Genomic DNA, 26,869 nt, shown 5'->3' on the forward strand with positions numbered 1-26,869 from the left:
GGTTTCCATCTTCCTGGCAGCGTTGGAGGCAAGGTGTTTGGTTGGGCATCTATGGAATGATTTGTTTTCTGAGGATGGGCGTGGAAGAAAAACAGTGTTGTGCCCTTGAAAGTGAAACGTGAGGAAGGAGAGATGAAGAAAAGCCTCTGTGGCTGAAGGAGGAGGTGAAAGAGAGCAAGAGGAAATTCAATGCTGTGAGCCTGGCTGCTGGCCAGGAGCTGTGCGGAGCTTCTGCCGTGTGCCTCGGGATCCGTCACAACCAGCAGCTCTCAGCAGCAGTGTTTCCTACAGCACAGCTTCCTGCAGATGTTAAGCTGCCAGAGACAAGATGAATTGTTGCAGATGTACAGAGGGCTTGGATGCTTTATCCCAATTTATGCTCAGGCTAGTTGTAAGCCCCGTGGAGGACTTAGAGGATCTGGTGATGTGCTGGTGCCTTTCTGCCTTTTGGCTTTTCGCAGAGGCAATCCCAGTGGAGTGACTAAGGGGTGTCAGTGTTCATGGCAAGGGATGGAGAAGCTGGTCTGTGGAGTCACCATCTCGTCCTTGTGTGGTGAGGAAAGCCAGGAAGCTGTGGATCAGGAAGGGCTGGAGATGTGATTTAGTGAACTGCCTGCCCGACTCTTTGCTGTCCATCTGTTTGCAGTACTGATGAGGTCTGTCAGGTGGGCTGATGCCGGAGGAAGCTATGTCGCAGCATCTCTGTCTGCACCAGTGGAGCTGGGAACCACAAAGTGGGACTTAAGGCTAACTTTGGGGCCTGCAGGGCTGAGAGGTGAGGAGGAGATGCAGAGCTGATTTGGTGGGCTGTTACCTGGCATCCTCACCTTGCTTCTGGGGCAGGGATTGCTTGGATGCTTTCAGGAAAGTGAGTTTGGAATAAATATGCTTGTAGAGGCAGAAATCTGAGCCATCTCTGTTTGCAAGTCTCCCTGATCAACTTCTGTTTTCAGAAGTGAGAAACAGGTCACATAGTCTTTCTGGTTCCTCAAAAAACCCAACCTTCAGCACCTCCTCTGCTGTTAACACAGTTGGTAGGGTGAAGAAGGGATATTTAATTTGCTCTCATGAAATGTTCTGTCAGGAAACATTCCCCTTGGGCTGCCCAGAAGCACTCAGTTTTAGCTAATGAATTTATTTCTCCCCTCTGGAAAGCCTCCACCAACAGCAGTCCTCTGGCTGGCAGGACAGACTCTGGCACCGCAGCGTTCTTGGGGTCCCCGCGAGTGAGCCCAGGCAGCATTTTGCCATCATCAGAAAGCACAGGGATGCTGGTGTACATCGTTTCCATTTGACAGCTCCTTTGCTGGGTGTGGGGCTTGGTGTCCCAACCTCACATTGATCTTGGTTTCCCCCTCTGGGGTTCCATCAGGAGCATGGAAGGTAGGAGAGCCCTGCAGAGGGACCTAGACGGGCTGGATGGGTGGGCAGAGGCCAATGGGATGAGATTTAACAAGGCCAAGTGCAGGGTTTTGCATTTTGGCCACAACAACCCCAAGCAGGACTACAGGCTGGGGACAGAGTGGTTGGAAAGCAGCCAGGCAGAAAGGGACCTGGGGGTACTTGTAGATAGTAGCTGAACATGAGCCAGCAGTGTGCCCAAGTGGGCAGGAAAGCCAATGGCCTCCAAGCCTGTATCTGGAACAGTGTGGCCAGCAGGACAAGGGAGGTTATTCTGCCCCTGTACTCAGCACTGGTCAGGCCACACCTTGAGTGTTGTGTCCAGTTCTGGGCCCCTCAATTCAAGAGAGATGTTGAGGTGCTGGAACGTGTCCAGAGAAGGACAACGAAGCTGGTGAGGGGCCTGGAGCACAGCCCTGTGAGGAGAGGCTGAGGGAGCTGGGGGTATGCAGCCTGCAGAAGAGGAGGCTCAGGGCAGACCTCATTGCTGTCTACAACTACCTGAAGGGAGGCTGTAGCCAGGTGGGGTTGGTCTCTTCTCCCAGGCAACCAGCAACAGAACAAGGGAACGCAGTCTCAAGTTGTGCCAGGGGAGGTCTAGGCTGGTTATTAGGAGGAAGTTGCTGCCAGAGAGAGTGATTGGCATTGGAATGGGCTGCCCAGGGAGGTGGTGGAGGCACTGTCCCTGAAGGTGTTGAAGAAAAGCCTGGATGAGGCACTTAGTGCCATGGTCTAGTTGACTGGACAGGGCTGTGTGCTAGGTTGGACTGGATGATCTTGGAGGTCTCTTCCAACCTGGTTGATTCTATGGTGCAGTCAGGGTGGCTGTCACGAGCGAGTGCTGCTCTTTCTACATCCCCTGGTGTGAGGCAGTTTCTTTTGAAGCAGACTGAGGAAAAAAATGCCCCTCAAATTTAATGAAGACTTGGAAAAGTTTCTCCTGCAATTTTTATGCCAGCATATAGATAGTCATAAAAGAGTTCCTCCTGTAAATGAGAGAGAAAGGAAACCATTCATTTTGGTGTCTCTGCATTTATGGATTGATTCTTGCAGAATCCTATTAGTTTCACAGCCAGTAAATGGCATGAGGGCTCTATTTCAAACCAGACAGTGTGGAGGTGGAGAGGTGGACATTAAATACCATCTTACCTGTTGCTGCTCAGCTCTGATTCCTGCTTGTGTCTGAGCAGAGCCCAGGAGTGCCAAGTTGATCTCTTTCCAGCTCTTTGGTTAGTAAAATCATTAGGAACAAGGCTGACATAAGAGGCTGACAACAACACTGTTTCAACAGCCCATTATGTGGATTTGACCATTTTTGAGCCCTGTTTTCTTAAAAGCAAAGAAATGCTCTCCTGTAGCCATTGCTTTGGTGCCCACTTTGGAGCAAGCAATGATTTATCAACCTCTTCCTGAATAAACAAGTTACACGCAAGGATGAAATAAATCCAAACCTATGAAGGGCAGACTGCTCTTGCTCCTCACAGTGCAGATGAGTTCTTCATGGTCATGAATACCTTAAGTGTGGGTGCCAGGAAGGGGCCAGTCTTTCTCCAGTGGTGTCCTGTAACAGGACAAGGGGTAAAAGACATAAATGGGAGCACAGAAAGTTCCACCTCAAGACGAGGAAGAACTTCTACTGTGAGTGTGCTGGAGTCCTGGAGCAGGCTGCCCAGAGAGGCTGTGGAGTCTCCTTCTCTGGAGACTTTCCAAACCTACCTGGAGGCATTCCTGTGTGGCCTGCCCTGCTTTGGCAGGAGGGCTGGACTTGATGATCTCTGGAGGTTGCTTCTATCCCCTAATGTTCTGTGATCCTATGATCTTCTTTGCATGCTCACCTTGCTCAGAAGGTGGCTGCCAGCCCAGATCTAACCTGGCCACAGCTGGCACTGACGTGGTGCAGTTACCGTTTGCACTTCACATGGTGTGTGAGCAGCCGCCAGCCAGATGGTCTCACAAACAGCCACATCTCCTTGGGCTGGGGGTAGCTCACCTTCCAGTGTCCTTACCAGCCTCTCTCAGGATATTGCAAATGAAAACGTGCTGCTGGAGGCTCTGGAGAAAAGGCCTTATGAGGAATGGCTGAGGGAAATGGGATCGTTCAACCTGGAGAAGAGGAGGCTGAGGGGAGACCTCATTGCTCTCTACAGATTCTTGAAAGGAGGTTAGAGGGAGGTGGGGTTGCTCTCTTCTCCCTAGCATCAAGTGATAGAACAAGAGGAAATGGCCTGAAATTGGGCCAGGAGAGGCTTAGGTCTGTGTTCCTTACGCAGCCAGGCACCTCTGCGTGCACCTGGTTGTAGAAATCTGAGAAGAGGGAGCACTTCCCAAGTGGGAATTTTGTGGCTGGAGGTCAGTAACCTCGACCCTCTGCACTCCTTTTCATCACCACAAGCAGGCAGGAGGTTCCTCAGCGTGGCAGGGGAGGTTTAGGTTGGAGATTAGGAAAAAATTCTTTCCTGGAAGTGTGCTCAGGTTGGGGCTGGCTCTCTTCTCCTTCATATCAGGTGATGAGAGGAAATGGCCTCAAGTTGCACCAGGGAAGGTTTAGGTTGGAGATTAGGAAAAAAATCTTTCTTGCAAGAGTGGCCAGGCACTGGAACAGGCTGCCCAGGGAGGTAGTGGAGTCACCATCCCTGGAGGTGTGGCCATGGCACTTGGGATTTGGTTTAGTGTCTGTGGTGTCCTTAGGGTGACAGCTGGCCTCGATCTTGGCAGTCTTTGCCAGCTGAAGCAATTCTGTGATTCTGTGAATGTAATTTCCATCTTCTTCCCCTCCCAGTTTCAGCTGCTGGCTTTGTGCATCTTAGTGTTGGGTGTTGGCAGTGTGGTGCTTTGATGCTGGTGGGTGGGCAGCTTCACTTGGCAATGTCAGTTTCAGCTGCAGGAGGTGGGGACCTGGCAGTGGCAACCCGAGCTGAGCTGCACAGGTGGAAGAGAGGCAAAAGCAGCAGCAGGCTAGTACTTTCAGTGGGACTGGGTTTCCCTTGGTAGCCTGTGGAGGAGGGGGCAAACTTGTTGCTTCAAGCTGAATATGACTACCCCAGGAGGGGATACTCACATGGCTTTCATCAGGAGGGGATGCTTATGGGGACACTGCAGTGGCTGGTAAGCATTGGGGGGCTTAGTGGCATCCTGATGCTTCATACTCCCTCCCAGGAGGGGACTAATTGATGCTACCCAGCATCACCTCCTCTTGTCTACAGTCCTGCTGCAAGTGAGGGACAGCATGGGCTTAGCAAAGGGGCTGTCAGTGGCACTGGCAGCTGTGATAGGGTTGCAGTGCCCGTGGCTAGCAACAGGCATCACTCATGACCAAGGAAGATGCAAGCCCATTCATAAAATGTATGCAAACCACTAATCCCAGCCCTGTCATTAACTGCTTCCATCTGTCCCTGCTGCCTGGGCTGTGCCTTTTGTGGCTTGGCAGCTCTAGGCACGCACTTCTCTCTTCCATCCCTGCAAAGCTCCTGCCAGGATAAATGTCAAGACGGTGGCCTGAGGGAGATTAGGAATATTTCAGATCTGTTTCACTTAGTTTGCCATAGTGATTTAATCCTCCTCTCCCTGTCTTCCATCAGAAGTGAATCATAGAATTGTCAGGGTTGGAAGGGACTTCAAAGATTGTCTAGTTTCAACTCCCCTGCCATGGGCTGGGACACCTCACACTAGATCAGGTTGCTCAGAGCCACATCCAGCCTGGCCTTAAAAACTTCTAGGGATGGGGCTTCCATCACCTCCCTGGGCAACCTTTTCCAGTGTCTCACCACCCTCATGGTGAAGAACTCCTTATAGTGTCTAATCTAAATCTCCCCTCTTCTAACCTGGATCCATTCCCTCTAGTTCTATCACTACCTGACACCCTAAAAAGTCCCTCACCAGCTTTCTTTTAGGCCCCCTTCAGATACTCGAAAGCCACAATCAGGTCTCCTTGGAGCCTTGTCTTTTCCAAACTGAGCAACCCCAGCTCTCGCAGCCTGACTTCATAGGAGAAGTCCTCCAGCCCCCTGATCATCCTTGTGGCCCTTCTCTGGACAGGTACTTGGGGTACAAGATGGAGAGGAGTATGTGAGCAGGGGGCACTGCTTAGCCATGGGCATGTTGGTTTCCTGCTTGGGAAAAGCAAACCTGTGATGCTTTCCTGGGCTGTGTGGAAAAGAGAAACTAACATGAGCGATACACAGATATTTCTGTTCTCCTATATATAGGCTTTCTGTAGCTGACAGGGAGGGGTTGTTGCCAGGATCAGTGGTGTAGCCTCAGATGCTGTGTGTTATTTAGGGAGCTGATGCTGCTGGTTTTCAGCCTCCTGATCACAGGCACAGATATGTCTTAAAGCTGTTTCTCCTCTTTCATCCTCGTGGGCTGGTCAGGTCACCTCTGCACAGAGGCTGACCTCGTTGCAGCACAGACCCTGAGGATGTCACACCTTTTTTATAGGGAGGGAAGTGAAAGAAAGGACAGTGGTATTAGAAGAGCATGGCTCTGAGTGTATCCTCTCCCTGTCTCTTACCCTACTGCTCACTCCTGTGCCTGCTGCATCTTGCAGGCTGTGGCAGGAGAGAGCTGTTGTGAAGGTCAGAGATGTCCTGTGGTTGCCCAGCCCTGGCAGGCACCTCCCAGCACAGCCTTGTCACGAGGTTTTCCTGCTTTAATACTGGGGAGTAGTTTTGGGAGTAAAGGTTTGTGTGGCCATCCTAACTGCTGGGCAGCCTCAGGCTTCCACACCAGTCTGGGCAAGCAGTTCCCCTGCTCTGCTGGGGACCCATGACAGTCTTGGTAAGCCAGGCCAGTGCTGAGCTCTCCAGTGGTGCAGGTGCTGTGAGCCTGCCCTGGTGCTGTGTGTAATTTGTAAGTGTGACGGAGGCGTGGAGCCACATTTAGGATGGGTTAGTGCCAGACCACCTCTAAATTGCAGGGTTTGGCTCCAGGCAATAACAGGATCTGGCTGTAAGCTCTGTAGCCTAAATTTCAGCCTGTCCCAGGATTTTGGAAGCTAGAAGTAATTTTTTTTTTGAAGCTTGAATGATGGCATACCCAAAGAGCTGCCACATGTACCCCTGGCTCTGGGACAGCCCAGTGACAGCTCTTAGACAGCACATTGCCACTGACTTGGCATCCCATGGAGGATTTCTGGGCTGCAGTGGGCAAAACAGTTACTACCCCTGCACTCCAGCTGCCCCGTCAGGATGAGGAGGAGGCATGGGGAGCCCTGGGTGAAGCTGTGCTGTGCCCTGGGAGCAGTGGCTGAGGGTAGCTCTGTGATGGTTTGGGTGTTCCCTGCCCCCCCACGCTTAAGAAAAATCACCCAGACTAGACTGAGTCAATCTGGAAACTGAATGAAGCTTTATATTTACAGCTTGGCACAATATAGAATCACAGAATCAACCAAGTTGGATGAGACCTCCGAGATCATCCAGTACAACCTAGCACCCAGCCCTGTCCAGTCAACTAAACCATGGCACTAAGTGCCTCACCCAGTCTTTTCTTGAACACCTCCAGGGACAGTGACTCCACCACCTCCCTGGGCAGCCCATTCCAATGCCAATCACTCTCTCTGCCAACAACTTCCTCCTAACGTCCAGCCTAGACCTCCCCTGGCACAACTTGAGACTGTCCCCTCTTGTTCAAGCAGATATTTACAATCTATACAGCTACAGACAGAAATGTACCAGTTAAAAAGTAATACAGAAACACAGCAGCCCTCCCAGAAACCTGAGTCCACAGGAGGGGCTCTCAACCACCCTTCCACCTTCCTTCTACCCCTCTACCTTACCCCAGACTTTGCCTTACATTCAAGGTGAGTTTGGAGGGTTGGCCAGGGAGGTTAGGAAGCAAATGAATTAGTCAGGCAGCAAGTTAGGTTAGAGAGAGAAGTTGATGCAGTCCCAGAGACAGACTTTGTTATCTATGTTTGTGTTCCTGTTCTTATCCATCTCAGCAAGCCTCTGAGTGCAGTAGCCATCACCATTGTTTCCTTTTCACATCCTACCATCTAATTCTTCTCACCAAAGTATCCCAACTGGGCTCAAACTAGCACAAGCTCCCTGCACCAGCCCCACTTCTCCTCTCTTCCAGAGAGAAGCATGCCCCAGCAGCATGGTCCAAGTTGGCTTGGCTGCCTGCTTCACCCACTCTGAGGGGTTCAAAAGCAGCTTGGGAGCCCCCAGTGTAAGGCTGATCGAAGCAGGGCTAAAATCCCATTACTTGTGCCCTTTAATGGTTTAATTTATTTTCTATATTTAATGTGCTTGCTCTTCATGAGTCAACACTGAGGTGGTTTTTTTGTAATAGACATTTTTTCATCTCAAATATTTATCTGTGTTGGCGGAGGGAACATTTTAAAACGAGTCTCTCAGAGCTTGCCTGAGATGTCCTCATGTTTCTCCTGTGACTGAGCTGGAGAGGTTGGTTACTTCTTATTAGAAAAAACAAAGAAAATCATAGAATCAACCAGGTTGGAAGAGACCTCCAAGATCATCCAGTCCAACCTATCCCCCAGCCCTGTCCAGTCAACTAGACCATGGCACTAAGTGCCTCAGCCAGGCTTTTCTTCAACACCTCCAGGGACAGTGCCTCCACCACCTCCCTGGGCAGCCCATTCCAATGCCAATCACTCCCTTTGGCAAGAACTTCCTCCTAACATCCAGCCTAGACCTCCCCCGGCACAACTTGAGACTGTGTTCCCTTGTTCTGTTGCTGGTTGCCTGGCAGAAGAGACCAACCTCGTGTTGGAGATCTGGAAGGTGATTAATGGTTGCAAAGGCAAAAGCTGGGGTTGTTAAAGGGAACTGGCAGGGCCAGGTTGAATGCAGATGGATTCAGGGAGTTTGTGGAGCCCATGCAACAGCATCTTCTGGCTGCTGTAAGCATCTGTGGGTTTGGCATTCAATGGACAGATGTGTGGGAGAAACATCCATGCAGGTGTTAAAGGAGAAGACTGGAGCCTGCTGGCAGCAGCAGGATGCTCAGAAGTGTCCCTGTGTTCATTCACGTGTAGTCTTCCCTAGGTTTTTGCTCTCCAGACTTCATCAGAGTTGGAGTATCTAGGCAGATGTGGCCTGGCACTGCTGCCTTTCTCAGCAGTCCTCCTGTAGGTGGCTGTCACCCTGCTTCCTGGGGACCAGATTTCCTGCTCCATGCTCCAAACACATCCCTGGGGCAGCTCTTGCAGCTCAGCTTAGAGGCTCTTTGCAGAGAAGGGTGTGTGAATCAGCTGGAAAACCATTTGATTAACACATCCCAGAAAGGAAAATGGGCTATGAATGTGTCATGGTGGAGCCAAGCAGAAATGTGCTGGGAGCCCTCGGCTGGACCGTCTCACCATAGTGCAGAAAGCATCTTCCTGCATCAGCTGCAGGGGCTGGGGCATGGCCAAGCCAGAGGTGTCCATCAAGGTTTTCAGGGCTGCATTTTCCACAGCTGATGGCTTCAGAAATGCTCTCTTCCTTACTGCAGTGAAATATATGTATGTGTGTGTGCGTGTGAGGGAGCATTGCTGCCCAACACACAGGTCTCCTGTGATTGTTTCTCTGATAACAAGAGCAGTGCTCAGTGCTTGGTTGCTGTTTTCCATCCAGAGCTCCACTCTCTCAGGAGGTGGAGGGCTTTTTGAGTTTCCTGTGACAGGTGATTTAGCAGTGGGTTTGGGTTTTTTATTTTTGAGTGGGTAATATTTATTTGTTTAGCTAGTTATTGCTTCTAAAGATGTGCAGAAGTGCCAGTCAGATGTTGCTGGACTGTTAGGGAAGATTGTTCTGTGTCTCTGGGCTGTGACTGGCAGTGTTTTTTTAACCAGCATCCTCCTGGGTGTGAGAGCTCCAGAGATGGGCCCTTGGTGGTGAAAGCAGCTGTCCTTCAAAGTACAGATGTTGCTTGCTACAAGTCCAATTTAATTTTTGTTTGTTTTGTTTGTCTGTTTCCTTCTCCCCTCCTTCTGGTTTCCTTTCACATCTCCGATCTTCCTAGCAATGTGGGAAGCTGGAGGAGGTGGTGGGGTGTGCATCTCTATGCTCCTTTGCCTCCTCTCTTTGGGAAGGATAATGCTGTCCCACAAAAGAAGCAGGTAGCTTTTCATAGAATCACACAAACATTCAGGTTGGGGAAGACCCTCAGGGTCACCAAGTCCAACCACTGACCCTACTCTGCAAAGTTCACCCTTAAACCACATCCCCAAGCACCACATCCAAACAACCTTTAAACTCTAGGGTTGGTGACTCCACCACCTTCCTGGGCAGCTCATTCCAATGCCTGACCACTCTTGCTGGGAAAAAATTCTTCCAACTGTCCAGTCTAAAGCTCCCCTGATGCAGCTTGAGGCCATTCCCTCTTGTTTTATCACCTGTGAGAAGAGACCAGCACCAACCTCTCCATAACATCCTTTCAGGTAGCTGTAGACAGTGATGAGGTCTCCTCTCAGCCTCCTCTTCTCCAACCTAACCAGCCCCAGTTTCTTCAGTCCTCTTCATAATATTTATTCTCCAAGCTCTTTCCTGGCTTCATTGCCCCTTGGTGATAGCAGAAGAGGGTCTTTGCCCCATGAAAAGCTGTGATTTTTTTTTTTTCCTTTGCATTGTCCCTTCTCTCCCTGTGGAGTTGATTTTGAGGACAAACTTACCCTTTCAGGCCTGGATATGAGCTTTGGCCCACGTTGTCCTTAGGCTCTCCTTGCTGCATGGAGCCAGCATGTCCCATGCCCAGCAGGTAAGCCCACATCATCACGAGGTGCAGAACCTTACTTGAGGCTCACAGAATCATTCAGGTTGGAAAAGACACCTGGCATCATCAAGCCCAAGGTTCCTTCAGTGCCTGTGCTTGTGTCCAACAGGGACCCACAGCCCTTCCTCCACAGGCTTCTTTCTGTTCCAGCTCCCCACATCTTGCTGTGGTGCATTTCCCACTAGCCAGGGCTGAGGTTTTTTCATTGCTGCTGCGGAGCTGAGGTAGAAGAAGGCTGGGCTGACACACAGGCTCTAAATTATGCTGCTGTATCTCTGGTGCTGTCAGTCATGTTGCTTCAAGGCCTGAGATCTCAGAAATGCTCCAGCAGCAGGTACCTAAGGATCAAAGGTTTAGATCAGTTCTTGCTGTCACAAATGTTCTATGTCTAATTTCTCCTTGAGAAGAGTTGAGGGAAGGATGGGCTGGCAGCTGGGTAGTACATGCACCCTGGAGCACAGCTGCTTTAACCTGAGCTGCTTCTCCTCCTTGCATGTTGATGACCAGCTCAAGGTCATAGAAAGTCCTGCCTCTCTGCAAACTGTATGTGTGTGAGACAAAAGAGGTGGCTCACGTTGGAGCCCTGGCACTTTGTTAGCTGGATGGCATCTGACAGGTGGGCATCAGCAGATCCTGTGCTCTGGTTGTGCAGCTGATGGCTTGTAGGACATAGCCTGCAGCCTACACTGTCCCTATCAGCTGAAGCAATCCTGGCTTTTCAGAGTCACAGAATGGTAAGGATTGGAAGAGATCTCTGGAGATTGAGTCCACCCTCCACTGCCGAGGCAGGGTCACCTAGAGGTTACACAGGAACATGTCCAGCAGGTCTCGAATGACTCCAGAAATGGAAACTCCACCATCCCTCTGGGCAGCCTGTTACAGTGCTCTGTCACCCTTATATTAGGGAAGCTCCTCCTCATGTTTAGATGGGACTTCTTACATTCCAGTTTGTACCTGTTACTCCTTGTCCTTTCACTGGGCACCGCCAAATAAAGCCTGGCCCCATCCTCCTGATGCCCACTGGTGTGGTATTGATAAGCACTGATGAGGTTCCCTCTCAGTCTGCTCTTCTCCAGACTAACAAGTCCCAATTCCCTCAGTCTTTCCTTACAAGAGAGACGTTCCAGTCCCCTCAGCACCTGTCTAGCCCTTTGCTGTACCCTCTGCAGTAAGTCCCTGTCCTCCATCCTCTCAATGCAGAGCTAAGGCAGCCCAGCTATTTCCTGGTGGTGCTTTTAAAGTATGCTGGAGAGGTGGTGCTTGGACCAAGGTTTTCTCTGCCAGTACCAGAGTACTGTTTGGTGTAGTTTGAGCTGGGCTGCTTTGCACAACACTGCACGATGAGGGAAGCTGTCTGAGAGGGCTTTGGGGCATTTTGGTTAGTGACCAGCAAGGATTGTCCTCTGTAAGTCACACTCCGTGAGTGAGAGATGAGAAGATGAAAAAATGCTCATGTGCTGGAGCTGCTGAGCACAGGTGGTGCTCCTTGAGGAGCCTGCCAACAAGCAAGAGCCTTGTGGGTTAATTGTAGGAGCAGGAAAACTGAGGAACAGGTTGAGGAAAGACCAGAGGTTTTGACTGGTGGCATTTCTTGTTCTTGCTGAGCTCTTTCCTTGGAGCATGTTGTGCCTTGGTGCCCACGTGGCAGAGCTTTGCTCCTCAGAAGCAGTTAGCTGACAGAGGGAAGGGGAAAAGCAGACTGGTGGCTTCTTCACTGGGTTGAAAACTGTCTGGATGGCCAGGCCCAAAGAGCTGTGATAAACAGTTAACTCCAGTGAGCAACTATTGGCAGGGTCCCCTAGGGCTCACTATTTGGGGCCAGTCCTGTTTATCAGTGATTTGGACTAAGGGATCAAGGGCACCCTCAGCAAGGTTGCAGGTGATACTAAATTGAGTGGCAGTGTTGATCTGCTCGAGGGTAGGAAGGCTCTGCAAAGAGATCTGGACAGGTTAAATTGGTGGGCTGAGGTCGAGGGGATGAAGTTTAAGAAGACCAAATACTGGGTCCTACATTTGAGTCACAACAGCCTCAAGCAATGTCACAGGCTTGAGGCAGAGTGGCTGGAAAGCCACCCAGTGCAAAGGGATTTGGGGGTGCCAGTGGATGACTGCTGAACATGAGTCAGCAGTGTGCCAGGAGGGCCAAGAAGGCCAACAGCTTCCTGGCCTGGATCAAGAGCAGTGTGTCCAGCAGGAATAGGGAGGTGATGGTGCCCCTGGTGAGGCCACAGCTTGGGCTCTGTGTTCAGTTCTGGGCACCACAGCGTAAGAAAATCATTGAGGTCCTGCAGTGTGTCCACTGTAGGAGAAGAGCAATGAAGCTGATGAGGGGTTTGGAGGGCATCATATGAGGAGTGGCTGAGGGAGCTGAGGTTGTTTAGTCTGGAGAGGAGAAGGCTGAGGGGAGACCTCATTGCTCTCTGCAGCTCTCTGAAAGGGGATCAGAGTGAGGCTGGAGTTGGTCTCTTTTCCCTAGTAACTAGTGTTGGGATGAGAGGAAACAGCCTGAATTTGTACTGGAGAGGTTTAGGTTGGATATTAGCAAAAAATTCTTTGCTGCAGGAGCGGTCAGGCATTGGAACAGGCTGCCCAGGGAGGTGATGGAGTCACCATCCCCGGAGGCATTGGAGGAGCTGTAGATGTGGTGCTTCAGGATCGTGGTAGTTAGGTTATGATTGGGCTCAGTGCTCTTAAAGGTCTTTTCCAGCCTTAATAATTGTATGGTTCCTGAAGACAACTAAAGAAGCCCTGTGTGTGTTTGCAATGATTTTAGCTTGCTTCTGTATCTGTTTCTCTGATCTCTGGGTGTTTCCCCCCTCCTGTTGGAGTGGAGCAGGGTGAAATGCAGGCTGAGCCTTTCTCCTGCCGGGAGCCGCTTCTCCCTTCACGTTAATAGGCTGCTCTTCCCCATCACACCTTGGCGCTGCTGGGCTGTGGCAGGGCAGCCGCAGGAAGGGATGGTAGCGTTAGTCCCTAAAGCGGTGTGAAGATCCCGTGGGAGCAGCTGCCAGCTGGCGTCCCCCGGCTGTGCTGCCGCGCAGGGGCCGGGTCAGGTCGGGGTGCGTTCGCCGCAGGATCGCTGCCCCGCTGGGCGCTGCCGCTCGGATTAGCCAGAGGCTTTCGGAAGGGCTGAGTTCAGAGCAGGACGCAGCTGCTGCCCTTGCTGCCTTTCCCTCTCTGCGCCTTTCCCCCTTATCCTGGCCTGTCCTCTGGCACACGGCAGCTGCGGCTCCGTGGGGAAGGGGAGACTTCTCCAGGCTCTGTGGTTGGTGGGAGCTGCGGCTTTGGCACAGCAAGAGGAGCAAAGCTCAGCCGGGGTTGGAAAGCAGCTATGGGCTCCTAAGCACTGAATCGTTTGCTGAAGCCTGGGAAGGCTGGTTTGACCTTCGTGGCTGGAAAGCAGCTCCTGTCTGTCCTGGAAAGGCACAGAAGGAAAACAAAACACTCCATGGGAACATCCCAAATGTGTCTGACCTCTGGTGGTCCTGGAGATGAGCTGAACCTTACTTGTGTGGAGAGAACATTGGATGCTGCCTGTCTGCCTCTCTTGTCTGCCTGTCTTTCCCTATCAGTGCCTGGTTTAATTGCTGCTAGCCTTCATGGATACCAGCTCTGAGGCTTGCCCACACCGTGCTAGCACTGAGTGATGTCAGTGGGCTGTGGAGGAGCTGCGTGTGACACTCCAGTTAACATACCATAACATCTGTAAAGATGCACTTTGCTGTCTCCTGGTCACAGAATTGCAGAATTAACCAGGTTGGAAAAGACCTTTGAGTCCAACCTATCACCTGACTCTTCTAATTAACTAACATGGTACCAAAGTGCCTCATCCAGTCTCCTTTTAAACACCTCCAGGGACGGTGACTCCACCACCTCCCCAGGCAGCCCATTCCAATGCCAATCACTCTTGCTGTGAAGAATTTCTTCCCAACGTCCAGTCTAAACCTGCCCTGGCACAGCTTGATGCTGTGTCCTGTTGTTCCGTCACTGGTTGCCTGGCAGAGGAAACCAGCTCCCACCTGGCTACAACCTCCTTTCAGGTAGTTGTAGAGAGCAATAAGGTCTCCTCTGAGCCTCCACTTCTCCAGGCTGAACAACCCCATCTCCTTCAGCCTCTCCTTGTAGGGCTTGATGCCCTACTGAGCCTGGATTGGGGTGCCAAGGGGATCTCCTCTGACAAAGTGCTCACAGGGGAGCTGGCATCAGCAAAGGATGGAGAGGGTCTGAGGGAGCTGCAAGTGCCCCAGCACTCATGGGACCAGCAGTTGGGGCACTGGAGGGGGACTAATGCCATCAATCCAGGGGGCTTACCACAGAGCAGACTAATGGCTACCCACCTACCTTTTTTGTTGGTTTGCTTTTCAGACCTGAAATCCTAAAAAGAAATACAACTCAGTGGAAACAGAAACTCTCTTACCAAGTCTTCAAACCTCTTAGGTCTTGTTTGCAGACCCGTTAGAAGAATTAACATGTGGCAGTGGACTTGGGCTGCCTTTGCTCATCCTTTCTTAGAGAGCCATAGGGGAGCCCAGAAGACCTTTTTTTGATGTAGGCTTTGGAAGATTGGTGCGGCCTGAGTGCAAGTTGTTGAACCAAGCAGTCCCACAGCATCTCAAGATAGCTGCAGGCTGGATGAGGAAGAGTTGACCAAAAATGTTTTCCATCCTCCTGCTTGCTTTTGGCACAGACAGAGCTGGGTCTTGTCTTTTTTCCAGTCAGCAGGCTGGTTTGTGCTGACCTCCTAAATATTCAGCTCATTATGCAGTGAAATACATAAATAAAAGAGAAGCAGGCAGCAATATTCTCCAGGAGGATCTAATCGGATTCCTTTCCTTTTTAATTATCCAGGATTTGTCTCCCTGTGTCAGGAAACCCTGTGGGCTAATTTGTTATTTTAAAGAATTAAAGTCTGTGTTCCTTGCATAGCCAGATACCTCTGCATGCACCTGATTGTAGGAGTCTGAGAAGAAGGAGTACCTCCCAAGTGGGAATTTTGTGGCTGGAGGTCAGTGGCCTCGACCTTTTGTACTCCTTTTCATCATCACAAGGAGGCAGGAGGTTCCTCAGTGTGGCAGAGGAGGTTTAGGTTGGAGATTAGGAAAAAATTCTTTGCTGCAAGAGTGGTCAGGGATTGGAACAGGCTTCCCAGAGTAGTGGTGGAGTCACCATCCCTGGAGGTGTACCAGAAGTCTGTGGTCATTGCCCTTTGGGACATGGTTTAATGGACGTGGTTGAGGCCCTATCCCTGGAGGTGTTTAAGGCCAGGCTGGATGAGGCTCTGGGCAGCCTGATCTAGGGTAGGGTGTCCCTGGGCATGGCAGGGGGGTTGGAACTGGATGATCCTTGTGGTCCCTTCCAACTCTGACTGATTCTGATTAATGGCTATGGTGGTGTCAGGCAGGACAGTAACCTACACCTACATCCAGTAGGTCAGAGCATCATCCAGAGTTGAAGCTCAGACCAGCTGCCTGCAGGAGCTGGGGTACGTTTGAACCTGGCACTGCTGCAGCAAATGCTTGCTGGTGAGCGCAGTGTCAACTCTGAGCTGACTTGTGTTCTGCTGAGGGAAGCCCTGGGAACAAAACTTGGCCTTTCATCAAAGCAGTGAATCTATCAGCTTTCCCTCCTGCAAGCTGGAGTTCCCTGGTCCTGATTTGCAAGTGAATTCTCCATTTTGGTGGCTGCCCTGGCCATCTGTTTTACAATGCAAGCTTTGGTACCCTTGCTGGAAATAGCAGCAATAATTCTCTGGTGGCTTTTCATGCTGTTGTGTTTGGCTGAGGACTTTTTAGCAGATTTAAACCTCTGGAGGGTGTTTTGGAGCCTGTAGATTGTTTCCTGTGGATACAGATGAGGATGCACAAAAGAGATGGGTTTTGGCTTGGATTGACTTATCAAAGGCTCAACTGACCTGGGATGGCTCTTTGCACTGAACTGGTGGCCAGCAGCCTGTGCTGATGGTAGTTGAGCATAGGGACATTCAGAGAAGGGCACTGGAGAGCCTTCTCCAGTGCCTGAATGAGGCTGTTTCATCCAGGCAATGTTTACAGACAGTTCTGGAAGGTCAATCTTCTTCCATTTCTTGAAGGTCAACTCATTTTCCATTCCTCAGAGGTCAAGACATTTCCATGCCCATTTTCCTGCCTTTCTCAGTCCTGTTGCCCAAAGCTGTAGGTGTCAGGACAAGGAGTAACAGGCACAGACTGGAACATCAATTCCATCTAAAGATGAGGAGGAAATTCTTTAAGGGCGGGGGAGCACTGGAGCAGGCTGCCCAGAGAAGTGATGGAGTCTCCATCCCTGGAGACATTCAAAACTCACCTGGATGTGTTCCCCTGTGATCTTCTCTAGGTGAACCTGCCTTGTCAGGGAGGTTGGACTTGACGGTCTCCAGAGCTCACTTCCCAAACCCTACTGTGCTGTGATTCTGTGAGTGTTGTGTACAGGTGCCAGTGGAAGGGAAAGAGGAGCTGTAGCCCTCAAATAAAGAAACTGAAGCTAAAATCCACATGAAGCAGAAGAGTGATTGAGGACAGATGAGAGTTGAGGGCCCTCTGTTTTGTGATGCATAGTTGGTGTCAGCACAAAGCTGAAGAAGGCAGCAGTGAGGTCATGAAACACTTCAGGGGAGTCCTTTAGGCATTTGAACAGGGATTTCTGTGGGCTCCTCTGAAATACCTCGAGTCACTTAAGTTTGTCTTTAAGGGCTTAATTTGGTTGAGGGATCTGCAGTTTGGGGAAGGAGAGATGATAGAAAGGAGATGTGGGATGTTGCCCTTCCAGGGTCTGTGTTGATTTGCTGCTGAGTGCCACCTGATGCACCGGAGAATATGCTGCAGGATGGGTTTGGAGCCTCTTCTCCAGAGACCCACAGCTTGATTTTGGCACTGCAGGGCAAGGACAGGGCAAAGAGTGTGGCCGTGGTGCTCTATTTGTCTTCTCCTTATATGATGAGGCTGAGGCCATCGGGATGCACAGCGCTGCGTGCATGGGGTTAAGCCAAACTGCGGGGCTCTGGCATCAGGTAACCTACACCAAAGCACAGCTCAAGAATCTTGTACCTTGATGTTCTATCTGGGCTGTCTGGGGAGATGGGGGAGAGGATGAAGGCAGTGTGATGCTGCCCTGCTTCTTTCTCACCTGGGCCTGCTGACCCTCTTAGTGCAGGCGCTGGTGCCTGGGGACAAGGAGGGCTGAGCCTTGCCCTGTTTGAAGTGTCTAATCCTTTCAGCTGGCATTACCGGCCGGGAGCAGCTCTATAATTGAACCTGCTGCTCGCAGGGGCTTCAGCGAGCCGTTCAAATCTCATTTGTGTAATGCCTGCTTGCAGTTGCTCCTGAAGGAGCGGAGCGCCCTCCACCTGCAGTGCCGCCGGGCCGCGCTGGACGCGCAGCCTGCGCCAGCCAGCTCCGGCCGTGCGGGCGGAGTGCGGACCCAGCGCGGCTGGGCTGGGCAGCGCCGTGCTGCGTCGCACCTGACCCTCCGCAGTTTTCACTCGGAGGTGGCGACAGTCACCACGGGTAGCTTTTGCTAGGCTAATGTATTCTTTTGTTTGTGTTCCCGCTTGCTTTTATTAGTGCCTGAGTCCCAGGGAAGGCGGGATGGAGGCTCAGCAGTGAGTGCTTGGTCAGGGATTATGTTGGAACTAGATTTTCCAGGGGAAGCTGTGTGCGAGGAGGGCCAAGGTAGAGGCATCTTTGGTTGCTGCCTGATCTCTTTGGGGGGTCATCATTGCACCTGCACAGGCAAAATACCTTCATCTGGGCAAAGGTTGGGGCTGCCCAAGAAACACAAACAGCTCTGTTGGCCATCAGACTGGCTGGGATTTGCTGTCTTCTGAAGGGATGCATATGGTGCCAGCTCCACACAGTGCTCAGCAGCCCCAGAAGGCTTTTGTTTTGGTAAAGGCTCAAGTTTTCTCCTTTAAAAGTGTCATGAGAGAAAGGAAACGAATCAGAGCCCACTTTTGTCTTGTGCCGCCCACTCCTTTTCTTCCTGGGGACAACTGCAACCTGCCCATGCCTGGTCACCACCAGCTCTTCTTGGCCCAGGCCTTTCACTTGAAACACTTTCCCTGCCCAGCCAGCTCACTAGGCCAGTCCCATGCCCAGCACCCAACCTCCGCTGTCCTCCCATGCTGCTGAGGTGCAGGAGCTGCCTGTGGGTGCAGGCAGGCAGGGAGCAGAGCATCTGTGGAGGTGCTCTGGGTTCTGAGCAGCAGCCGACTGGGTCGCTCCTTCCTCTTTCCTGCTCCAGCGATCCCTGCTGTACTGTAATCACACAATTATTATGCCATTAAAATGTCCTATTTGCAGAAATCCACATAAACAAGGCATTAGCAGTTGCCAGAAAATTGTAGTTTTACTGCTAATGACCCACTCTCCCCCTGCAGCACCACGTCTGCTTTTTGCCTTTGGTTTTTCAGTATAGTTTTTCCCCTTTTTTTTTGTTTCTGAGCCATGATTGAAGGAGCAGAAGATGAATGACATCCTTGCACTGAGAGGCTTCAGATCTTTCATGTGCAATGGCAGTGCAAAGCTGCCTCCATGCCTGCTCTGTGGTTTTGCTTGTTTGCTCTTTGGTGAAGTGGTTTGGGGGGTTGCTTTTGGTGGGTGGTTTAGGGGAGGGGTGCATTTAGTAAGTGGTTTGGGGGGAGGGGGTTACTCTTAGCAAGCTGGTGGAGGACAAGGCTCTTGGTGAGCTCTGCCCTCAGCAGGGTACTGGTGTAAGGTGGGAGCTTCTCTCCACAAGGAGTTTTGTCTGTCGTATTGTCTGTGGTGTGTCCCTCTTGCTGAGCCCTCCAAGGCCCTGCTCAGTTAGGTGCAGGAAGGGGTTGCACTTTTTCCCCAAGAGCAGTCGGCCACCCCCTGAATATCTTTTTCTTCTCTTGTTCTCCAGACTTGTTGAGCTTCTCAAATTCTTCCAAGCACTGACTGTGTTTTCTATAATTAATACCCACCATCCAACTGTGATGTTGAATGAGAAATTACCTAATTCCAAGGGAAAAAAAAAAAAGACAATTTATTACTAGTACATGAAAGAAAATGAATATGAAACTTGGAGAGAGGAGCCCTGAAGAAGATAAATAGAAAGGCAAGTGGAGTATTGACTTGATCCTTTCCTAGTGCAGGGTAATTTGGCTTCTAGAGTGAGTTAGATCATAATAAATTAAATTTGGATTTCTGCACATCAGTTATTTAACTCCCAAGACAGAGCTCTGGTGTGAGGAAGAGGTGATAAAACATGGTGGAAATATGACAGTGAAGACCTTACCTAGTAACCTGTGACTGATGTGCTGTCCCTGGGTGAGCAGAGGGGATTTTCCCTTATGCTTTCACTTGCTTTCCTTACCCATGATCAGGGGCTGAGGACTGGGGAGTCCCTACATTCAGGTCAGGAGGTCTCCTGCCTCCCACTGCTTTTGTAGCTGGGAGCTTTAAAGCCGAGGCTGCTGCCTTCCTTTCCCTGGCTCCTCTGAGCAGGTGTACACCACTGTGCAGGTGTTTATTTCAGTGTGTGCATGTCTCAGAGCATCCTGCTCCTATTTTCACACACTCATAGAATCAAAGGATAGTTTGAGTTGGAAGGGACCTTTAAGATCATCCAGTTCCAACCCCCTGCCATGGGCAGGGACACCTTTGACTAGACTCATCCATCCTGGCTTTGAACACATCCAGGGAGGGGGCATCCACAACCTCCCTGGGCAGCCTGTTTCAGTGTCTCACCATCCTCACTGTATAGGATTTCTTCCTAATATCCAGTCTAAATCTGCCCTCCTCCAGCTCAAAGCCCTCACCCTTCATCCTATCACTGCAAACCCTTGTAAAAAGTCCCTTCCTGGCTTTCTTGTAGCAGCTTTCAGGTACTGGAAGGCTGCTCTAAGGTCTCCCTGGAGCCTTCTTTTCTTCAATCTGAACAGCCCCAATTCTTGTAGCCCTTGTGGAATGTCTTGGAATGAAAAGCCAAAGAGCACTCAGAAGATTTGGGCAAGAGGTCTAGATTGAAAGCAACTGACCAAACACAGGTATTTACTTCTGGCTGAGAATGTTAACCTCCTGGGCTTGTTTTGTGACCAGATCAATTTGTTAACCTTTAATCTCTATTTAGCATCTATCTACCCAATATTTAGGAACCATCACGCATTACTTTCCTTGACCCAAAAAGAAGAGCCTAGGTGAATCAGGGTTGGGTGGTGTCTTTCAGGTGGAGATTTTGTGGGGGTATTAGTTATTCACTGTGGTGAAACAAGGCTTGCACTCTTAGATGCAAGTTGTGCTCAAGGTAGGATGAGGAGCAAATCATAGAATCACGGAATGGTAGGGATTGGAAGGGACCTCAAGTCCAACCCCCTGCCAAAGCAGGATCACCTAGGGCAGGTCACACAGGAATGCATCCAGATGGGTTTTTCAAGTCTCTAACGAAGGAGACTCCACAACTGCCCTGAGCAGCCTTTCTCCAGTGCTCTGTCACCCTTACAGGAGAGAGGTTTCTCCTCATGCTGAGGTGGAACTTCCTGTCTTCCAGTTTGTGCCTGTTGCCCTTGTCCTATTGCAGGACACCACTGAAAAGGCACTGACCCCTTCTTGACAGCCACCCTTCAGATATTTATAATCATTAACAAGATCTTCACTCAGCCTTTTCTTTTCCAGACTGAACAGCCCCAGCTCTCAGCCTTTCCTCACCAGACAGATGTTCCAGTCCCTTCGTTGTCCTTGTAGCCCTCACTTCCACTCTCTACAGTCCTGTCCCTGTCCCTCTTGAACTGGGGAACTCAGAACTGGACACAGTACTCCAGATATGGTCTCACCAAGGCAGAGCACAGAAGGAGAACCTCTTTTGACCTGCTGGGCACACTCTTCTTGATGCCCCCCAGGAGAAGAGGCTGCACTGAGAGGATATGAAGTCTCCTTCTCTGGAGACTTGCAAACCTATCTGTGAGCATTCCTGTGTAACTTGCCCTAGATGATCCTCCTTTGGCAGGGTTTTTGGACTCGATCTCTAGAGGTCCCTTCCAACCCCTGCCATTCTCTGATTATGATTCCCTGGGCAAGTGCAGGTGTTTCTTCTGAAAAGACCATGGGGTCACACCAGGAGAGGAAAAAGCCATTCATCTTCCTGAAATCCCCTGCACCCCTGGGCTCTGTTGGCTTTTTGGAGGTGCCTGTGTCACTGTGACCCTGAGTAGTGTGGGGCATCGTGTAGCTGGAGATGCTCAGCTTGGTCCTGCTGCTGCTTCTCCCTCCTTCCTTTCTTCTAAACACTCACTGCTGGGAGCAAGCAAAATCAATTATGGGATAAAAATCACCCGTTTCAAAAGCTTCGTTTTGCACTATTAGCAGGCAAAATCGGCTTTGAGATGGTGCGAGCTGAGGAGGGGGGAGGAAAGAAGAAAGAAGAAAAGAAGAAGAAAAGATCAATTATGGGATAAGATCACAATTTTCTTTGAGCTGAGATGTCTGTAAACGTTTGCATCTCTCCATGTAGGCTGGGATCAAAGGGGCTGTGCTGCTGGAACGCTGAGATCTTATCCGCGCCGCCTTGCGCTGTGCTGGCTTCGGCACCGTGCTGCCCAGTGCCAGAACCACTGCACGGCGTCATGCTGCTGGGGGTGCTCAAACCCTCTGGTGGCACTGTGCTGCCAAGGGATGCTTGTACCCTCTGATGCCTGTTGGAGCTGTTGGGTTATCCCAAAATGCAACTTCTCCATCCTTTTGGAGAGGGGGGACTGCACTGGCACATGCTTGCCTGCTCTTCTCTCTGCAGTAGGGCTGGCTGGGATTTTAAACTCTCTTCCAACTGGGAGTTGAGGCTGTTCAGCCTGGAGAAGAAAAGGCTCCAGGGAGACCTTAGAGCAGCCTTCCAGTACCTGAAAAGAGACTACAAGAAAGCCAGGAAAGGACTTTTTATAATGGCTTGTGTGAGGGAATGGATTGAAGCTTGAGGAGAGCAGATTTAGACTGGAGATTAGGACAGCATTTCAGTATCCAAAGAGGGACCTACAGGAAGGCTGGGGAGGGACTGTTTAGAAGGGCTCATAGCAGTAGAACAAAGGGGAATGGTTTGAAGCTGGAGCAGGAGAGATTTAGGTTGGACATCAGGAGGAAGTTCTGCATAATGAGAGTGGTGAGATACCGGAACAGGGGATGTGGTTGAGGCCTCATCGCTGGAGACATTCAAGGTCAAACTTAATGTGGCCCTGAGCAGCCTGATCTTGTTGGAGATGTCCCTGCTGATTGCAAGGGGGCTGAACAAGATAACTTTGGAGAGTCACTTCCAACCAATGCAATTTATGATTCTATGGTTCTGTGAAGTCTTTGGTGGGAAGCTTGTTGCAGCAAAGATGAAACAAAATCAAGGTGGGAGGATTGTGTTGCATTTCCTCCAGAGTCCCATTACTGGAGCTAGCCTTGGTACCAGAGCGGAAACATGAAATTGTGCTTGCTGCTACTCCCTGATGGCCCTTTCCTACCTGAAGAGTTACAGGGGTGGTGAGATGTGGTGGAAAATACCTTTGTTTTTTGGCTGGAGAGAAATTAAAACCCTACAAAGACCTTTACACTTTTGTGTATTTACACTTTTGTGTATCTGGAGACTGTTGTTTAAGGAGGGGATCCACCAGAGACCTGAATTTGGCTTCGAGGTAGTAATGCTAAGTTCAAATTGGCAGCCTTTCTTTGCCTTGCTGCTTCCAAGACCTTTTAAAAAAACCCAGACGTTGGAGATTTACTGAGGCTCCTTCTTAGGCTGCTGTTGCCATGCTGGTCCATGCTGTGGGGCCAACCAATCTACTTGAGAGAGTCCAACGGAGGGCTAAAAGGATGATTAAGAGACTGGAGTACTGCCTGATGAGGAAAGGCTGAGAGACCTGGGGCTGTTTGGTCTGGAGAGGAGAAGACTGAGAGGGGATCTAATAAATGGCTACAAATGTAAGGGGGTCAAGGAGGAAGGGACAGGGACAGCCTCTGCTCACTTGTGCCCTGTGGTAAGACAAGGGACAATGGATGTGAACTACAGCACAGGAAGTTCTGTCTTAACATGAGGAAGAGCTTCTTTACTATAAGTGTCATAGAACCCTGGAAGAGACTCCCTAGAGAGATTGTGGAGTCTCCTTCTCTGGAGACTTTCAAGCCCTGTCTGGATGCGTTCCTGTGTGACCTGCACTAGACTGTATGGTCCTGCTCTGGCAGGGGGAGTTGGGCTTGATCTCCAGAGGTCCCTTCCAGCCCTTAACATCTGTGATCCTGTGACCTCCAGTGGGGCTTGGGAGGACCACCGGAGCGGCTTCAGATGTCCTGTGGTGCCTCCTGTCTCTAACGGGTCTGACTTTGTGTGCACAGAGCTCGGACCTGGACTGGGACGACCTTTGGGATCAGTTTGAAGAGCGGAGGTACCTGAGTGCCCGGAGGTGGAAGGGCGGCGAGGACCCTTACCGGCTCCATGCCTTCAACCAGCGGGAGAGCGAGCGGATTCCCAGTGACCGCGCCGTCCGCGACACTCGCCACCACAGGTTCTCCCTTCCCCAGGGCTTCTCCTGGTCTTCCTCACAAAACTTCATTATCTGGGTGGAGAGTGTCCTTCCTCTTCAGGGCCCCGGGTTTGGGATGCTGGGGGGAGTCTGTCCCAGTGGGTGTGCTTGGGATTGTTTTTGCCTGAGTTGTACTGTTAGAACTGAATCTTTCACCTTGCTGGATTTCTTGGCATGTCTGGAAGTCTTAAGCCTATTAGTTAAAACCTGTGTAAGTTACTCCAGGATCATAGGGAAAGAAAGGAAAAGCCTTTCATTGTTTTTCCTTCAGAAAAGTCTTGGGTGTTACAAACTGCATCTCTGTGATGGGTGAAGTCTTCACTGGTGCTGGGAACTCTTGCTTTGCAGAGGATGCTCTCAGAGCATGCAAGGGGGATAAACCAACTGTTAAGAACTTACTTTGCTCTGCAAAGAGAGGAGTTCATGTGGGGGACAAGGGACTGTTGCTGAGTGAGGAGGAGAGAGAAAGGTAAGAACTTGGGTTGCTAGTTGCTTCAGCTCCCATATAATCTCTTGGAGGGCCAGAGAGGATTACAGTGAGGGTTGCTTTGCCAGATGAGGATGAAGGAGAGACTGAGACATCTGTCTGATGAGGAAAGGCTAAGAGACCTGTTTAGTTTGAAGAAGACTGAGAGGAGGTGTTATTAATGTTTATAAGTATCTGAAGGGTGGATGTCAAGAAGGGACCAGACTCTTTTCAGTGGTGTTCTGGGATAGGGTGAGGGGCAACTGATGCAGACTGGAACGTAGGAAGTTCCACCTCAACATAAGGAAAAAATTCTTTACTGTGAGGGTGCTGGAGCACTGCAGCAGACTGCCTACAGAGGTTGTGGAGTCTCCTTTTTTAGAGACTTTAAAGATTCACCTGGACTTGTTCATGTGTCATCTGGCTTAGATGATCCTGCTTTGGCAGGGAAGTTGGACTTGATCTCCAGAGATGTCTTCCAATCTCTACCATTCTATGATTCTATGACCTGCACTCCCTTGTTGTCATCTGCCTGTGAAGGGCAGGGTGAGAGATTTTGTGTACTCTCACTTGCCATGAGTTCAACTATAGTCTTCCTCCAGTTACTTCTCCAAACCCATTAGTTAAGGAATGCCCTTCATAGCTACAGGGTGTTGATAGGCAGTAGGAATAATGGTTAGTCTGCTGGATGGATGGATGCCAGTGCCCCACTGCTGTAGGAAATGCACCAAAGTTTTCTTCCTTGTCCTTCTAGGACACAGTGCATGCCTGGCCCCTGCCTGCACTCCAAGCCCACAGCTGGTACAAGCCTTTCCCAGGGAGCTGTATCTGGGATTGAGTCCCAGCCCTATGGCAGCAGCTATCCTTTACTTTCTTCTCCTGGTAGCCTTTGCAGGGGAAATTCTGCTCTGATGAAAGTGCTTTGTGATGGGACCCAGCCATGGTACTTTGCTGCCTGGGCTGCACCTTATCCCCAGGTCAAAGCAGCTCAAGCTCCCAGCATCTGACCCAATTGCCTTTCCCCTGCTGCAGTCCAAAAGCAGCACTTGGGCTGAAGTGCTGAAACAGCAGCAGTGCTCCAGCCCCACAGCAAGCAGTGTACTTATTTATTGATTTATTCTTTTACTCCTTTTCATAGTAAGGACCAGATGCTCCTTTCTCTGGAGAGATGCTGCCAGCCCTGATGGACGCCTGTTAGAGCTGAGCTGAGAGCGAGTTGCTATTCCTGGAGAGGATGAGTGCCAGGGATATGAACCATCTGCCTTGTTAAAAGGGAAGCGCCACTCGGCTGCCCCCTCGCCATACCCCCGCTGCCTGGTGGCAGCCACTTTGTTCCTGGGCAGGTGGGCACAGTGCTGAGTGCTCCTGCCAAAGGAAAGTTGTCATTAGGGAGGAAGCGAGGGCAGGGCACGTGGGAGGGGCTGTGGCTAATTGCATTTGCTTCTCATTTCCTCAGCCCGGTAATTGGATTCTGATGTAGTGGATGTGTCCAACCAGTGCTGTGGATGAGGCACCATTAGCTGAGCATTAGCGTGGCCACGGAGGAAATGGAGCTGCTGGGAGGTCTGCGGGAGGCAGGAGCTGGTAGGGGAGGCTGGAGAGGGGTCCAGGCGTGGTGGTCCTCAGGGAGAAGGAAGGTGCAGAGTTTGCAGAACCTTTTCTGGAAGGAAATCCGTGCTGATGGTGCAGGTGTCCAGGGTGATGTGCTGGCACTACCCTGCCACCCGGCAGTGGGTCCTGAATGGCCCAGTGGAGCTGGGTGGGAAAGCATGGCCGGGCATGGTGTGCTCTTGGAGCAGGGAGAAATTACTGGTGGCTGCGTGTGGAGAATGGACACAGCACAGCTGTGTACTAAGAGAGCTCCCTCCTGTGATGTGGAGGGCAGAGTGCCACCGACCAGACAAGCACGAGACACAGAAAGGCCCCCAGGGTTCACTCTGCATGACCTTAGAGACTTGGTTTTGGTGGTAGCCCTATCTTAGGCTGCTCTGTGTGAGGCAGGCTGGAGTGGCTCAAGCTTTCTTGTGTGATGGTGAATGGTTTTGGTGGTAGCCCTATCTTAGGCTGCTCTGTGTGACCCAGGCTGGAGGGGCTCAAACTTTCTTGTGTGATGGTGAAGCCAAAGAGTTAGACCTCAGTTCTGCTCCAGCTGACCTCAGGGGAAGGTTCGCCCTACAATGGGTCCTACAGCAAAGGGCACTGTGGTGCCAGAAGCTGTGCTGAGGGCCACTGGCCCACCAAGGGGCTGCTGCCAAGTTCACATGCAAGATGAGGAGGCTTCAAAGAGGGTCTCACCACTTAAGCTCATCCCCATGGACAAGCAGATTCTCCTTCAACCTCAGCCAGATGTTATTGTCTGAAGCAGCTTGCTCTTCTCTGGGACCAGGTTTTCAACATGTTTGCTCTCCATCTTTTATCTTCTCTGCACAACATGTGCCAGCACCAAGACCCACACATCTGCAGATCACAGTAATACCCTGAGACCAGTACCTTCTAGTCCTGTCTCTAGTTTCCACCAGTATCTCTTAATCCTAAACCTGCTGCCCACCAGTACCTCCTAGTCCTGACCCTGGGGCCCACTCCTTATAGCCAATCTGTGTGGTGTTTTTCACCAGGATGGTTGCAGAAGATTTCCTGGGGTTTCCTTTGTTAACCCAGCCAAGCCTGTGGACTTGCCAACAATAGCTGAATGCACAGACTCTGGCAAAGGCTGAGCAGCAAGCTCCTTGCCAGAAGGCCATGGAGAGGGCAGATGCTTTTGG

General features: G+C 50.8%; 1 protein-coding gene across 4 annotated transcripts in view; it reads left to right on the forward strand.

The window, feature by feature from the left end:
• Positions 1-26,869, forward strand: part of GALNT14 (polypeptide N-acetylgalactosaminyltransferase 14) — a 121,988-nt gene that overhangs the window by 23,304 nt on the left and 71,815 nt on the right. For 3 of the 4 annotated variants that reach the window (XM_064164335.1, XM_064164336.1, XM_064164337.1), the window contains one exon: positions 23,454-23,623. In XM_064164335.1, coding sequence (XP_064020405.1) covers positions 23,454-23,623 — 170 coding nt within the window. Of the gene's footprint in view, positions 1-23,453; positions 23,624-26,869 lie in introns of those variants that run through there. The other variant, XM_064164338.1, reaches the window with a different exon arrangement.

The sequence above is a fragment of the Pogoniulus pusillus genome, chromosome 25 (genome assembly GCF_015220805.1).
Source record: "Pogoniulus pusillus isolate bPogPus1 chromosome 25, bPogPus1.pri, whole genome shotgun sequence".
Classification (NCBI taxonomy): Eukaryota; Metazoa; Chordata; class Aves; order Piciformes; family Lybiidae; genus Pogoniulus; species Pogoniulus pusillus.